General features: G+C 59.1%; 6 protein-coding genes across 6 annotated transcripts; 4 read left to right on the top strand and 2 right to left on the bottom strand.

Annotated features, from left to right (window-relative positions):
- Positions 1–989: 989 nt before the first annotated feature.
- SPRG_05405 (hypothetical protein) lies at positions 990–2,336 on the top strand. The gene is made up of 3 exons (XM_012344650.1): positions 990–1,421; positions 1,469–2,022; positions 2,067–2,336. The coding sequence occupies exons 1-3, from the start codon at positions 1,020–1,022 to the stop codon at positions 2,314–2,316; spliced, it is 1,206 nt and encodes a 401-aa protein (XP_012200040.1). The 5' UTR covers positions 990–1,019; the 3' UTR covers positions 2,317–2,336.
- Positions 2,337–2,467: 131 nt separating this feature from the next.
- Positions 2,468–3,802, bottom strand: SPRG_05404 (hypothetical protein). The gene is made up of 3 exons (XM_012344649.1): positions 3,382–3,802; positions 2,797–3,332; positions 2,468–2,736 (listed from the first exon to the last, which is right to left on the bottom strand). The coding sequence occupies exons 1-3, from the start codon at positions 3,739–3,741 to the stop codon at positions 2,472–2,474; spliced, it is 1,161 nt and encodes a 386-aa protein (XP_012200039.1). The 5' UTR covers positions 3,742–3,802; the 3' UTR covers positions 2,468–2,471.
- Positions 3,803–3,881: 79 nt separating this feature from the next.
- On the top strand, positions 3,882–5,186 carry SPRG_05403 (hypothetical protein; the record flags this gene model as incomplete). The annotated part of the gene is made up of 4 exons (XM_012344648.1): positions 3,882–4,253; positions 4,301–4,432; positions 4,484–4,812; positions 4,867–5,186. The coding sequence occupies 4 exons, from the start codon at positions 3,882–3,884 to the stop codon at positions 5,105–5,107; spliced, it is 1,074 nt and encodes a 357-aa protein (XP_012200038.1). The 3' UTR covers positions 5,108–5,186.
- Positions 5,187–5,275: 89 nt separating this feature from the next.
- Positions 5,276–6,493, top strand: SPRG_05402 (hypothetical protein). The gene is made up of 3 exons (XM_012344647.1): positions 5,276–5,634; positions 5,681–6,174; positions 6,223–6,493. The coding sequence occupies exons 1-3, from the start codon at positions 5,302–5,304 to the stop codon at positions 6,470–6,472; spliced, it is 1,077 nt and encodes a 358-aa protein (XP_012200037.1). The 5' UTR covers positions 5,276–5,301; the 3' UTR covers positions 6,473–6,493.
- Positions 6,494–6,585: 92 nt separating this feature from the next.
- SPRG_05401 (hypothetical protein) lies at positions 6,586–14,155 on the top strand (the record flags this gene model as incomplete). Its single annotated transcript, XM_012344646.1, has 5 exons — positions 6,586–6,991; positions 7,021–7,589; positions 7,637–11,293; positions 11,365–14,112; positions 14,147–14,155. The coding sequence occupies 5 exons, from the start codon at positions 6,586–6,588 to the stop codon at positions 14,153–14,155; spliced, it is 7,389 nt and encodes a 2,462-aa protein (XP_012200036.1).
- Positions 14,089–14,493, bottom strand: SPRG_05400 (hypothetical protein). Its single transcript, XM_012344645.1, has 2 exons — positions 14,380–14,493; positions 14,089–14,330 (listed from the first exon to the last, which is right to left on the bottom strand). The coding sequence occupies exons 1-2, from the start codon at positions 14,465–14,467 to the stop codon at positions 14,197–14,199; spliced, it is 222 nt and encodes a 73-aa protein (XP_012200035.1). The 5' UTR covers positions 14,468–14,493; the 3' UTR covers positions 14,089–14,196.
- Positions 14,494–15,579: the final 1,086 nt, after the last annotated feature.

Raw genomic sequence — 15,579 nt, 5'->3', positions numbered from 1 at the left:
CTTGATAAGCGCAGCATTGCCATATAGCCCCATGAATGTCAATATTTTTCTAGACGAATAACATGACGAAAAAAATAGTTTCGTGTCCAAAGAAGCCATATAATGACTCTAAAATGTCTGTTCTCTTTCATGAGTACTTTGATCATTCACAGCCATGAAGATACAAAGAGTGTGGGCGTGAGCTCTGTGGCAGTGCGCTCTGTGGCGTTGCGCCGGGGTTGTCTGTATGCACCATTATCTCAGAAAAGCATGCACACAACAACTGCGAGCGACAACTGAAGGGGAGGCTGCACGGCTCCAAGAGCAGCGCCAGGGCAAAGCCGATGCACGCTCCGCTCAAAAGGCTACTGACACGCCGACACAGAAGGTTGAGCGGCTCGCGGGAACATTTTCTGTCAGTTTACAACCGTGTTGTTTTCTCGTCCTACTTGATGTTCGTCCCTCGCCATCCGCTTGGTCACGTGTCCAACGATCTGCCCGCGTTTCTTGATAGTATAACCCTCGCGCCGTCGTCACAGCTACACTTGTCAACTTGAATCAACCAACGCCACCATAGCAAGTCGTGGGAAGGGAACCGATCGACAATTTCGAATTTAACTACCCCGTGCTCGCCTTCAACGGCCACTTGCAACGATGTGTCCTTCGCATTCCTACAGCGCCTCATTGCACGAGGCGCACGCAGCGATGCGCTCGGACCCGGCATCACGCTGGCTTTCCTGGCAGCAAGCAGCGTCAGCCTGGCCAGCAGCTTCGCCGACAGCACGCAAGATGCGGTCACAAACTGCATGCCCAGCAACTCACAACCTTGCACATAACACAATGAGCGACGCGGAAGACACACGCTTCAAGTCTTTCGCACTTTCACCGACTCCATTGCTCAACTTTACCTCAAAACGAGGTTTCCTACCAGCCCAACCTAGTGTAGCAAATATCCGATACAGCAATTATCTGGTCTTCTGATTACCACCGACCAGTTGATGCTGTAATCAAGTCGACGTCACGGAGAAGGTCAGACCGCGATGAACCTTCTTGACCTGCTGCCGCCACCGATAGACGATATCCTCGGCTTTCTGGACGACGCACCGTCCAGCGAAAGCTCGGCAGCACTCGAGACGTCGCCGACGGGCCGTGCGAAGCGGCGCAAGCGTGTCCAGACCAAGACTGTCCTGGATGCGCTCCGCAGGCAGCATGCGCACCTCGCCGTCGAGCTCGACCGCCTCCAGCGCGCGTCCGCACTCAAGGTCCAGGGTCTTTCTGACGTCGAAGCGATGTGGGAGCGCGTTGCCATGAGCCAAAAGGCTCTTAAGCTCAAGGCGATGCGCGACAACGACGAGCTGCGTGGGTACATTGCCGAGCAGAACGAGTACCGCAACTACTTGGAGCGCATGCTGCTCAAGCGACCACGCGCAATCACTGCCATCGTACGTGCTTTATACAGGAGTACGTCAAGGACGAGGTCTTGCTCTAGATGGACAAGCTCGTGGACGAGCGCTGGCGGTCGCTCACCCTGCCCGCCGAGAGCAACTCGCGTGTCGCCGCCATCCACGCGATTGCAGACCGCCAGTACGAAATGGTCGAGACCGAAATGGTGACAAAAGGGCTCTTTGGTCCGATGCCGACGGACCTCCTCGAGGTGAAGCTCGCACCCCACGACCCGCGCCTGTGCACGGCCGAGGGTGTCCGGTACACGGTGCTGCAAGCTACGATGACACATGTGCCTGACGTGGCCATGGAGGTGCTTGGGCGTCGCCAAGAGATCCTCGAGCGTGAGGCTGCGGCCCGCGACCGCCACTCGGCGGCGATCGATGCGACCAAGCACGTGCAGATGCTGGACGCCGACACCATGTACACGCGGGAGCTCTTAACACACCCGAGAGGCAAGGTGCAAGTGGCAACGAGCCTCGTCATCAAACGCTTCATCGCGCCGTCGACAGGCAACGTGTGCATTGTGTGGCGCAGCGTGCTTCACGACGAGCTCTTGCCGCCGGCCGTCGGCAGCTTTGTCAACGACGAATACGGCTGGTGCGTCAACGTGATTTCCCATGCAAGACAACACGCGATCCTAGGCTCTATTTCGAACCAAAAGACGCAGAGCACGTACACTACAAGGTCTTTCTCAGCTCGTCCGTGCCGCACGTCTCCAGTAGCGTCGACCACCTGAGCGACCTCGTGCAAATGATCGACTTGGCCGAGCATGCGGCGCCACTGCCAAGCACGAGCGACACGCTTGTTGACACGGTGCGCAGTGCGTTCGTTCGCGCCACGACGCACTTTGAACATGAGATTCAGCTCATGGCCAAATCGCATATTTTGTAACATACTTTTTCCTGTCGACGTACACTACTGTCTACTCACGCGGTCATGCAAGCCGCGGACGATAATCGAGATCGACGGAAAGTGGATCGATGCCCAGAAACTTGCGACGGGGTGTCGTCGAGAATACAGGCACGTGGCCTGTTGGCTCGTGCTTCTTATACGTCTCGCGGGCTCTCTGTCCAAATCGAAGCCCGCTGCACAACGAGCGCTTCAAATTGCGCCATCATGGCCCGAAACGACGCTTGCACGGTCGCAGTCATGTCAGCTTGACGAGGCAGATCAGTTTTTGTCCCCACATAGAGCAGCTGCAAGAGGTCGTTGAGCTTGTCTACGCCGGCGCGCTGCGGTGGAATCGGATTGGAGACGCGGACGTAGGCTGTATACCGCGTCGCATCTGCGTTGTCTTGGCTCAGCTGAATCCTAACGACGTAGGAGTACATGATAGTACGCGTGGATTCTTGATGCATCATTTGATCGCACCAGCCATGCTCGTCGTTGACAAACGACGCTGGAATCTGCGGGACGCCTTCGTCCTCCAGCACACTGCGCCACACGACCGTCACGACACCGCGCTGCTCGAACGTCTTTGTGATCATGCTTGACGTGACGACAAGGCCGCCCGGCGGCGCGTACACGCTGCGAACGTACGTTGTGTGGTCGTCAATGCACTGCATTTCGTGGGAGGTGTGCCCATGCGGCGCATACGTGTCGTCATCTTGCGCGGAGGATGCCATTGCGTGGCGCTCCCGCATGAGCTCGATCGCGGCCGTGGCAGCACGCTTGATGGGGACGGGCAGCGTCGTGTAGCGCATGGCCTCGGATGTCATTGCGCAGTCCGAGAGGGTTGAGAGTACGTTGAATACATCTTCCGACGGCTCGAAGAGACCTTTTGCAAGCATCTCGGACTCGACGAGCTCGTACTGCCGGTCCGCGATGGCGTGGATGGCGGATTTGCGAGCCTCGGCCGTCGCTCCGAGTGCATACCGGCGCCATTTCGAGTCTTCGACCTTGAGTATCTACAAACAAGTGGTGCTTATGCTTATGCGCCGGAAGAGGGCAGCGGACCATGCTGCGCGGGCGCTTTAGAAGCGCCTTCTCGAGAAAGGCCCGGAACGCATGTTGCTCGGCCAGCAGCGCGCGCAGCTCGGCCTGCTCCGTGAGTGCTTTATCCTTCAGCGCCTTCTGCTGCAATGCGAGGCGACCGTACGGCGACGCTTCCTTGGGGCAGCCGCGCTGGGCGCGCAAGGCCGCGACGCAACTACCCAGCTCGGCGGCTTGGCCCCGCAGTGCCACGAGGTCGACGGCCAAGCGATTGACGCGCCGGCGCTTCCGGGACGCGGCTACATCGAGGAAGGCGAGCGAGCCAACGTCGGCTGCGGGCAACAAGTCGAGGAGGTCGAGGTCCGCGAGGTCGTCGCTGGCCATCGCGACGGCTTGGGTTTTATTTCCCACGCGCACGCACACATTTCTCACCGGAAACCGATGTGCAAAACTCGACGAAGGGATCATCGCTCGGCCGATTGACCTACATTCCAATCGAACACGTGCGATTCTTGATCGAGACGATGGAGCTCAGAGTCGACGAGGTCCTCGACTGGCTGCCTCCCGCCGACGACGAGTCGCTAGCCTTCCTTGACGACGTGCTGCCGTTGGCCAAGCCACAGACGAAGCCCAAGCGCGTGCGTGTGAACCGGATGGCGGCAGAGCTGCTCGAGCTCCGGGCGGCCGAAAGCCACCTTGAGGACGAGGTTGCGCGGTTGCGCGCCCGCCGCAGCTGCAAGGCTTCGTCCAAGTGGCACAACCTTTCAATTGCGCAGAACGCGCTGAAGCGCAAGGCGCTGCGCGAGAACGACGAGCTGCGCGCGGCGCTGACCGAGCAGTCGGCCTTCCGCGACTACCTCGAGCGCGCATTTCGGAGGCTGCCGTGGTCGCTGCACGTACGTTCTTGTGATCTCGCATGCCGAAAGCGCATTTGCACGCGTAGAAGCAACTGCAAGACACCAAGTGGCGCGACTTGACGCTGGACGCCAACGCCGACGAGCGCATCGCAGCCATCCACGCCATTGCCGACCGCCAGTACGCGCTTCTCGCGTCCGAGATGATCGCCGCCGGCCTTGTCGAGTCTGACGGAGACGGCATTTTGGACTTTCGCACTAGTATAATGCAGGGTCGCGTAGTCTCCGAGGGCATTCGCTCGCGCACGATCCAAGGCGCCGTGGCTACGATTGCGGCCGCCGCGCACCAGACGATTCTCGACCGGCGGCGTCTCACCGCCACCCACGGCAAGCGCACCACCTTCCACGTCGACGACGACACAACGTACATTCGCGACGAGCTCGTGCATCCAAATGGCGTTATCAAGGTCGTCTCGGGCATGATCACCAAGCGCTACATCCATCCAACGTCGGGCGCCGTTGCCATCATCTGGCGCAGCGTCCTGCACGACGAAGCCGGACCGATCGAGCCCGGCGTCTTTACCAACAACGAGCACGGCTGGTCACAACACACAATTGCATCCTGCCCCATGGTCTCATAGTATTGCTCGCGTAGGGTCGAGTACTCGCCGTGCAGCGACGGTGTGACGCGGTACAAGGCCTACTTGCGCGCAACGAGTCCGACGCCCGTGGACGAGCTCGACACGCTGAGTAACCTCGTCGACATGCTGCGCATTGACCCCGCGCATCGGTCGACGGATGTGACGATCGACGGCATCACCGAGACCATTTCCAAGACGTTTGTGAGCCTCTTTACTCAATTCGAGCAAGAGGTGCACGCCAAGTGCGCTGCCTAGGAGCTTCATTGCATGCGTAGCTGACGTTCCTTCTCACTTCAATACTGCTCGTATGCAATATGTCTTCGAGAAAAGATGCAACACCTTCCTGCTTGTTCTCGCAGTAGTTACCGGCATTGTACCGGCCGGATACGGCAGCGATATATCCGGAGAGGCACGTCATTTTGGGCTTGACACGTTGGAATACCAGCGAGATGGAGCTCCTGGACCTGCTGCCGGTCGACGACGGCGCGCTGGCCTTCCTCGATGACGTGGCACCTCCGAAGGTGCCCAAGCGCGTACGCAAGAAGACATTGGCGCGTGACGTGGCAGCTCTGCAGGACGAGGAGGCGTCTCTGCAGGTTCGACTCTGTCGCCTGCAAAGCCGCCACAGTGCCAAGGCCTTGTCGTTCTGGGGCCGACATGCAATGGGCCAGCACGCGCAGCTGCTGCGAGCTCGACACACCAATGCCGTGCTGCGCGCACTTCTAAGCGAGCAGCGCGTAGCCCGCGCCCATCTCGAGAACGCACTACGTACGTGGCCAACGGTACCCTCTCGACGATGTGATTGATCCTTAATTGCGCTGCCTATAGATGCTCGATGCACAACGGCCATTCTTAGCTTTGTGCGCAGACGCTGCGCCGCGGGTACGCGCGATGCACGCCATCGCCGATCGCCAGTTTGACGTCGTCGAGTCCGAGATGATTGCGACAGGGCTGCTCGACCCCGACAGAGACATCTTCCGCATCCAGCTGCTCTCCGATGCCCACATGCTCAGTTCGCAGGGCGCGCGCTACACGACGTTTCCAAACATGAGCCTCGCGGCCGTCGATGCAGCGATCCTGGAGGTGTTGCGGCACCGCAGCGCGCTCGTCGAGGGCGGGTCTGTCACGGACGCGCGAGCGAGCGTCATTGACGCCACGACGCTGTATACGCTCGAAGTCGTGTCCAACGCCGCTGTCCACGTCACGACGCGCATGCTTGTCAAGCGCTATGCTTTCGACGGCCGAATTACCTATGTGTGGCGCAGCGTGCTGGACGACGAGGCCCATCCCGTGGACGGCTACGTCAACGACGAGCACGGCTGGTACGCCTCATCCAATTATTTGCGGTGCATACAACGGACGTGTGGTAGGATCTGCATCGAGGCCAATCGGTCCGACGTTGTGTACCGAGCGTATTTGAAAGCAGCGAGCCCGCGGCCAGCGCCCGATGGTCTTGCAGGCATTGAAACGCTCTTGCGACAACTCAACGTCGGCAAAAGCGACGCCACTGCAAGCTTGGACGTGCTCATACAAAGTGCATTTACAACGCTCTTTCGCCGTCTCGAAGCCAGCATTCTCGAACGTGCCTCGCGCCCGATACGATCTCCCGAGCCTGTATAAATAATCGTCCAACATGCTGCATTATTATATAGCGGCTTGCAATCGTTGCTCCGTCCGTTTGACACGGGCGGTTGCACTGCATTGAGTCGTTACACATTTAAACGTCGGCAGCAATGGGCGCGCCGCTGGTCGCCGCCGTCGTTGCGGTGACGCTCAGCGTTGTCGTGCTCGGCCAAACCAGCCGCGCCACGGGCAAGCCCGACAAGCGTGTCGAGGCCCTCAACCTCTCGAATGCCTTTTCGTGCGCTGGCGGCCCAACCCTTTGTCCTGACGCTGGCACGTTCAAGTCGGCGGGCGGCAACCTCACGGTCACCGTCATTGAGATGCGCAATTTACCCAACCTCGACGGCTTTGGCGCCGCGGGTGGGCTCACGGACGCCTTCATCCGAGTCGCGTTTGGCACGAATTCGCGCGACTCGTCGTTCATCCGCAACAGCCTCAACCCGAGCTGGGCGCCGTGTCGGACGCTGGGGTGCCTCGGCTACAAGAAACCATCCGCGATCTCTCGTTCGGGTACCGGTACGCGGGCGAGGCGTTCACGCTCCAAGCTTGGGACAAGGACGACGGCCTCGAGTTTGCCGACGACTTTATTGGGGGCCTCAACCTCAACGTCATTTACTGCACAGCTCTGACGGCGTACAAGCAAAAGACGCCGAATGCTGGCATGGACTCGTCCTTCGCGATGCCGTTGCAGCCTGTGTGCGTCGAAGAGATCTGGCTGCCACTTGCACCCGGCGAGTGCATTGTCAACGGCACCGTGAGCACCACCCTTCCGTGCCTCCGCCTGCGCCAAACCGTCGTGCCCTTCCAGGTCCAAATCGAAGAGACGTATGCGACGACCCGCGTCGCTACGATGGCCATGGGTCTTGGCGGCTACTACGGCGACGCCACGTCGACCATCTACGGCCGCGTCTGGACACCGGGGAACCAGCGGCTCCAGCCCTACTACAAGATGGCCAAATCCCAAGGCGGTGTCCTCGTCCGCATGGACAACAACCCAGGCATGAACAACGACTACGGCAACGCGTCGTTGGCAGGACAGTATGGATTCCCGCCCCTCGGGCGCTTTAGCATCAACTTTCCGTCGGCCATGTACGTGTTCCGACGGCAAACCGACGTCGACGCCGACGAAAATACGGCACGCTGTCGTGGCTCACGCCCGAGTTTGGCTACGTCGACGCGGAAGAGTCGGCGCAGATCGTCAACATCGCCGACGACTTTGTCGCTGTGACGCGCAACGTGTCGGCGACGCCCGTGAACACGTACGGTGACGCGCTGGGCGGCGGTATCGTTGTCGGACCCAACATCCAGGCGTCCAACCGCGACATTACGCTCTCCATGTACTTTATCGTGCTCGTACCGAACGAAGGCTTCTTTGACCTGGAGCCCATTTACTCGAAAGAGTTTAGCCAGAACGCGTTTTTCCTCTCGGCGCTGCAGTTTGGCATTGCGTTTGCGATCCTGCTTTTCATGTCGGTGCGCTACTGCGAGAAGATGCACTTTCGCCTCGACCGCGTCCAGGCGTACTTGGCCGAGATCGCAAGAGAAGTCGTCGACCACGAGGACGACGACGCTAGTATGGCGGACGCGACGAAGCCTCTCAAGAAGGTCAAGAAACTACCCCCCTCCGTCGTCTCTCTTCTCTTCCTCTGCTACAATGACGACATTGCCTCGGACGACGAGGCTAACGCAACGTTTCGACGGCACCTCTACTATGCACAGATCGCCGTCAACGTGTGCGTCGCGTCGCCGTTTGTTGTTCTCTGGACGTGGGGCTTTACAGCCATTTCGACCGTGCAGCCACCGGCCGTGGGCTTTTTCCTTATTTTTATTGGCTCCGGCGTCCTTATCGGCTACTACGGTCTGCGCAAGTGGACGCAAATGGGCTGGCGCATGACGAAAGAAGTGCGCGTGGCCTTGGGCCTCGCGTGCATCTGTGGCTTCCTCTTTCTCTTCTCGTCCATCTTTGCCGACCCCAAAGTGTTTATTGGCGGCGCCAACGTCGACTTCTTCTCGCTCACCGCGTTCTTTCTCTCGCTCAACATGATGCCAATGATTTGGCTCGTCTTTACAAACGACGACCAGCTGAGCAAGTCGCTCGCGCAGGTCCTCGCGGTCGTGACGATTTCAAAAAAACACACGAGTGCGCTCCAAAAAGCCAAGCATCTCGGAGACGCCTCCATCAAGCTCGCTGCTGCCTCGGACACCCTCAAGCACAAGCGCGGCGTCAAGCCACTCTCGGCTTTTGACGCGCTCCTCGGTGCCCATTATTCGGTCGCTCGCACCATCCCCGGGTTTGAACTCGCCGACATTCTTCAAAACGCGTTTGTGACGCCGCCTGAGCACCAAAAACGCACCAATCGTCGCTGCTATGCCCTCGCGCTCGGCATTCTTCTCGTTTACACGATCGTGGCCATCTTTCGGAGCGCGTATCCGACCCAAGGCATCGGCATCTTCTTTACGATTTTTATTCTCGATGCCACGTTCCTCCTCGTGTGGCGGGGCCAGCTCTCGTGGTCTGCCGGGTACATTTCGCTACTGCTCGGGCTCTGCCGTGTGGCTCTGGTCGTCTCGTGCGGCACATACTGGCTCCTCGGGCAAACCATGGCCTTTTCCATCCTCGGATCGGCACTCTGTCGTGAGATCATTGGCCGCAACCTTCCTCGCATGGGCGCGCGCGAAGCTGGCGGTATCACGTTCTTTGGCCACGATAGCTCCAAACCGCCGCTGCTTGACTTGAGTGCGACGCCCGAGTTTGGGCTTGGGTTCCTATCGTTCTTCTTTCTGTTTTTACTCGTTGGCGTTGCGTTCACGGCAACGACGACAGTGACACTGCCCATACTCGGGCAGCGCTGGCCACTCTACGTCTTTGGTGTCCTCGCGTTCGTGCTGGTGCTCTTCTCAGGACTCGTGCTCGCGTCGTCGCGCGCGTTCTACTTGATGAAGCAGCACCTCCTCTCGGAGCACAGTGCCAACGTGTACTTGGGTGTCCCAGGCTTCAAGCTGCCGTTCGTCCTCGCTGCGGGCTCGGAGCTACTGGTCGTGTGCTCGGGTCTTTTCCTCTTTGCTGCGACGCAATCGTCATTCGTCCTGTTGACATCGGTGTTTTTACCTGTCCTCCTCATGCTTGGCATGGTGGTGTGGGCGCAGTGGCGCCGAAACGACCACCGACTCGTCGTCTGGCCACCCGAAGACGGCGACGACGACGACATGGACGACGATGCGTTCGATGAGGAAGCCGAGTTTGCAAAAGAAGCGGACGCATTACGATCGGCGTTTGTACTGCCGTCACTCCAGGCGTCGGCGCCCGGCACCGAGTTCAAAATGCCACCACTGCCAGTCCTCAAGGGCAGCGCACTTTTGGGACTCGGCGGGGCTGCTTCGTCTGTCTTGCAACTCGCGGGCCAGACTGCTGAGAGCAGTAAGCCAGATGATGATGACAAGAACAACCAAAAGACATCGCGCGTCGACGATGACGATGAACTTGAGGCCGCGGCCAAGGAAGCCGACGTCGCAGATGCCCCGCCAGTCACTACCCCCCTCGATGAAGATGGGAACCCAACGATGCGTGATATCGAGATCCTCGACGCGCCAGTAGCGCCGACCACGGCAACGGTCGTGGCGCCGCCGCGCAGGTCGTGCTGTGCGCGGCTTCGGGCCTTTATAGCCAACGCCCGCAGCTTCTTGTCCCATCCATGGAAAAAGTACTCGGTTGTGCCCACGGCCGAGGTCGACTTTGAAAAAATGAGCGTGATCGACGCCTACCGGGGCGGCTACTTGTTGGAAGACGAGTACCAGACGCTGCACTGCTTTGCCGCACTGCTCGGTGGTATCTTTCTATATGGATTCTGCGCCACGTTCACCGAGGCGCCGCCGTGGATTGGCGAGACCATCTGGGTCGGATCGTACATTTTCATCTTTTCCGTGTCGCCCGTCTTCAAGTGGTACCATGTCGTGGAGATCACGTCGGATATCCGCGCGAGTGCCCGTTTCTCGTACGGCCTTGCGTGGGTCCTGGGCATCGCTCTCTTTGTAGATGTACTCGAGCTCGACGTCAACGACGTGCAGTCGCTCTGGATTCTCGTGGTGCTTATTTACTACCCGCTCACGCTGCTCTTTATCGTTGCAGTCTTCAAGTGGCACGACGACAATTGGGTGCTCTCGCCGTTTGTACGGTCGGCCCTCCTCATGTGCGCGGGCTGGTCGGTCCTCTTCCTCTTCGTCATGTTCATCTGGGCATCGATCCCAATCGGCGGTGTCTTTGCCTTCCTCATTATAACGTTCAGCGTTGTCGTCTACTTTCTACTGCAATGGGTCCGGAACGACTACTACCTCGCCCCCGTCGCGCAGCGTCGAGCAAATCAACTCGTTGTCGGCACGGCCGTGTTCTTCATCGCGCTCGCACTCTTCTTTGGCGTCAACTTGTTTTACTGCTTCTCGATTAGCATCATTGTCATTTTGCTCAAACTGGGCGTCAACGGTGTCGCAATCAAGCTCTGCCGGGAGCCCGACCTCCAAATCTTCTACTCCCCGTACGTGTTTCCGATTTTCTCGTACAATGCGACGACCAACAATGTCAACAACGAAAACCAAGAGGCCGCCAACGTCTACAAGGCGCTCGGCGTCGTCTTTGCGTGGGGCTGCGTCGGCGTCATGTTTACAGACCCGCTCGGCTTTGGCATTGGTCTCTGCTCGCTCGCGCTCCTCGCGTTCGTCGGGTTTACCGCACACCTGTGCTCGATCACGCCCGTGCGCATGGGGCTCGCGACCAAGTATGTTCACGAAGCGATTCTGCACGAAGCAGCGACCGTCGCCAAAGAGGTCTTTGCCGACAGACGACGACCCCTCGTGCTCGAGTCGGACGAGTTTCTCGAGCGGGAAAAAAAGAAAAGGAGGCCGAGCTCGAGTACCAGCGGTTGTCGTATGGCAAGCAAAAGTCGGCGCAGCTCGCTGCCGCGATGGCTGCTGAAGCCAGCGCGGCGCCACCAGCTCGGCTCTCGGCCGCCGACAATGCACTCGCGATCCACGAGACGCTGTGGCAATGCAGTCACCGTGTCACGACCAAGGGTCGCACCGTTCGCCGACGCGACGCTCTCTTTACGCTGCGCGAGATCCTCATCGATGTGTTTCGTGACGGCAAAGGGCCACTGGGCTACATTGGTTTGTTTGGGTGCGCGTACAAGGCGTATGTACATATCAAGGCGCACCGATACACACAGCGGGCGTTGCGCTTCCTGCCCGATCGCAAACGCCTCAAACTACGTCGGTCAATCCCAATTCCGTTCGCGGCCACGTCGGCCGAGGAGCACGAGATTGTGTTGCCGCCATTGGCGGCCGATGACGACGACGACGTGGATGCTCCAGAAGCGGCGAGTGTCACGGAAGACACGTTGACGCTCTTGCGGTCGCTGCCGGGTCGGGACGTTGCGCTCGATGCCGAGTTTTTCGAAGAGACGCGCTGTATCATCCACTTCCAGCTCCTTCTTCTCAACGCGGCGGATGCACGCTTGAGCCGCGAACGCGTCTTGTTTCAGAAATTTCTGCGCGAAAACCGGTTCAAACTCATGTCCAATGGCATCAACCCGCCCGCCGATATTTTCAAAACGTCGTCGCACGCGTCGATCGACATTCCGCTCGTGGCCACGTGGCTCATGTCGCTGACGCCCGAAGAGCGCGCGCGCTTCCACGCTCTAAAAGCCGCCTTTTCGCAGGAAATGGATCGCAAGGACGCCGTGATTGACGCCGAAGACGCCGCGGCGCGTGCCCGCGAAGCCGACGTACGAGGCTACTGGGCGCCCCACGAAGCCAACATGTGCCGCAAGATGTACGAAGAGAGCGTCGCGCGGCGCACTCGGCGAGAGAGCGAAGGCATTGCCGTCGAGACGGGTGTGCCCGAGGCCATCATCAACGCGCGCGAGGCCCTCGCCGAAATCGAGTCGGGCTACGCGTGCATTGTCGGGCAGTTTGGCCGGTCACTGCAGTTTGTGGACCCTGAATTTCCTCCGACGTATGCGTCACTCGCCGGCTGCGTCAATGAAGCCGAGGTTGTCGACTGGCGCGTCTCGACAGGCATCAACATCACCGCCGGTCTCTTTGACGGCGGGACGGACCCGGACGACGTGCGTTTTGGGCGACTCCACGACGGCTGGTTCCTCAGCGCCGTGAGCATCATCGCTGCGTCCGACGGCGTCGACGACGGCAAGGTCGACGCGCTCATCGACAACTTGTTTATTACAAAGCAGACGTCGCTCACGGGTGCGTACGCGATCCGGTTTTTCAAAAACTCGCAGTGGGAAACCGTCATCGTCGACGACTACTTTCCGATCCTGGACGACACGCACAAAATGGACATGAGTGGCGGCGCGGCCTTTGCCCACAGTGCGCACTTTGAAGAACTCTGGGTGCCCCTTCTTGAGAAGGCGTATGCCAAATACCACGGCGGGTACGCGGCGCTCGAGACAGGGTTTGTGCATCACGCGCTACGGGACCTCACGGGCTTTGCGTCCGACGAGGTGTTTTTGGCCCAAGCGTCCCGCGGCGCGCGAAAAAAGACGCTCTGGAAGCAGCTGCTCTCGCACAAGCGCAATCGGTTTCTGCTGGGCGCTGGCACCATCTCGAGCGATAATGCCGACCACGAGATCCTCGACACGGGCCTCGTCTTTGGCGCGTGCTACGTTGTTTACGACGTGCGCGAGATTGACGGCCACGAGCTCGTCAAGCTCCGGAACCCGCCTGGGGACCACCCCGAGTGGCGCGGTGATTGGGGCGACGACTCGCCGCTCTGGACGCGCCGCCTGAAAAAACATCTCGGCATCCGACCGGACGCCAACGACAATACGTTCTGGATGAGCTTTGACGACTTTTGCAATGCGTTCCGGTGCCTCTACATCTGCAAGTACTACGACCCTGCAAAATGGCTCACGCAAACGTTCCATGGCAATTGGTCGGTCAAGGCCGACACGGCCGGCGGCCTTCCGACGCGCCACAACCCCGATGGCGCTGTCGAAGCCAACCCGCATTTCGCATTGTCGGTCTCGCGCCCAACAGAGGTGATCCTAACGATCACGCAAATCGACGAGAAGGGACTTGCACCAGTGACCGTGCTCCCCATCGCCGTCTACATCGTGGCCGGCGCGATGGGCGACCGCGCCAGCCGTGTCAAAGTGCTGACGCGTGACGTTGTGGTCGAGCACAGCGGCCCGCCCGTCCGTGAACGCCAACTCGTTCTGCGTTGCAACCTCGCGGCTCGAACCTACACGGTGCTTGTGGCCGCCTACAAGGCGGGTATGGAGGGTCCGTTCCAGATGTCGCTCCAGACCAATTATGCGGTCGGAGTCGACCAGATCTGGCCCGCAGTGTGGCGCGAGCCCAAGAATCTGAACGCAGTCGAGAAGATGGCCCTTCGGGTCAAGGACGCCGTCGCCGACTCGAGTGCGGTCGCCAAGCTCGCTGAAACGACGACCAAGTACAAAAATAAGATCGTCGCGGGCGTCAACGACGTACTCGAAGACGATGAGGACGACTTGCACGAACTTGAAGAGGCCAAAGTTTCCCAGGAGAAAGCGACCAAGAAAAGCCCGTGGGTTGAGCAGTGGGACGACGCGCAGAACAAGCCCTTTTACTACAACAAGGAGACGGGCGTATCGCAGTGGACGATCCCGCCGACATGTAAAGTCCGTATAAGGAAAGCGTGCATACGAATTCGTGATTCAAATGCACTCGCTCTATTGGACAAGCTCGACGCTCTTGCCGCTGGCCGCGGACCACTTGAGGAGCGCGGCGAGCATCGCCTGCGCGTCCGCCGAGCCCGTCACGAGCACTTGCTGCGCCTCGATGTTGCACGCTACCGACTTGACGCCTAACTCGGACAATGCGTGAGCAACAATGCATAGAGAGAATGGGCGCACCCGCGATCTTCATTAGGATGCGCTCGCAGGCCGACGAGCAGCCGCCGCACGTCATGCCGACCTTGAACTCCGTGACCACGTCCGCCATCGTTTGTTGTTTTGTGCGGCACAGGCCGATTTCAATAATACCGACACGTCACCCTTCTAGCATCACGATGTGATTGGTCAAAACTTGTGGTGCAGTATAATTTATAGCCAATCACAAGGCGCAACACGGCCATGGAACACGCAATTGTTGATTTGTCTGGCACACCTTTAGAACACGTCAAGAGAGCACCTCGAGAGCCTCGTCAGCCGACACGAAGATGACACACCTTCATCGTTTTTCGGCTTGGGTGGTTTTGTCCAGCCCTCTTCATTGGCTATTTTTCCCGTCGGAGGCTAGGTTTTCCCTCACTCGGAGGTTTTCCCAGCCCTCAATCGCGGTTTGTATGCCCCATAATGTCCTCAATACATTCCGGGCCATTTGATGTGGCGACTTCACCGTCGCCCACTTCCGTTTGGTTTCTGGTCTGGCTCGCTTCCCGCTTGCCCGTTTGCCTCCTCCTCTTCCTCTTTGCTTCGTATGTGCATTGAAGTTTAGCGTACCCTGCCCCACACCTCGTGTTTTCTTGGGGCAGGGTGTGGTTGATCTTTGTGGTTTAGAAAGGGCCGGTGGGCCATCTAGCGGTCTTCTGCGTCGCATGCGCAGTAGTATCATTTGTGTAGAAGGTTTGTGCAGTGGAGCCTTTTGATTTCCGTTTGGTATCGGGGCAGCGTGCAATCTAGCGGTGCGTCGGTGTCGTAGCATGGACTGTGTGGATGCCATCAATCATCCGTGTTTGGTTTCATGTAATACCATTCAGCACACCCTGCCCAATGCAGACACGCATTCACATGTCAAATGTGTGATGAACGCGTGCGCCAAACGCAACCTCCGCTTCGCTCCGGTGCGCCGCCGGCCTTCGACCGGGAACCACACTGCAACCTCCGCTGCGCCACGGTGCACGTGGTGGGTTCATCCAAAAGATTGATCTCTATATTGCTGCAGCGGCGTCGACGTCAAATATTCTTTTCTTGGGCGGCGGTGAGGCTGGTAGCAATTCTACCCGTGTCGTGACGCAGTGCCATGATTTTGTCGCTCGGTTGCAGGGCGTCGTACACGCGCGATTTGCCAGAAAGTACAGCCGCATAGTCCTTGGTCCCAGCTGTCGCCCGCAG

Source organism: Saprolegnia parasitica (assembly GCF_000151545.1).
Source record: "Saprolegnia parasitica CBS 223.65 unplaced genomic scaffold supercont2.19, whole genome shotgun sequence".
Classification (NCBI taxonomy): Eukaryota; Oomycota; class Saprolegniomycetes; order Saprolegniales; family Saprolegniaceae; genus Saprolegnia; species Saprolegnia parasitica.
This window is presented reverse-complemented; position numbering and strand designations above follow the sequence as displayed.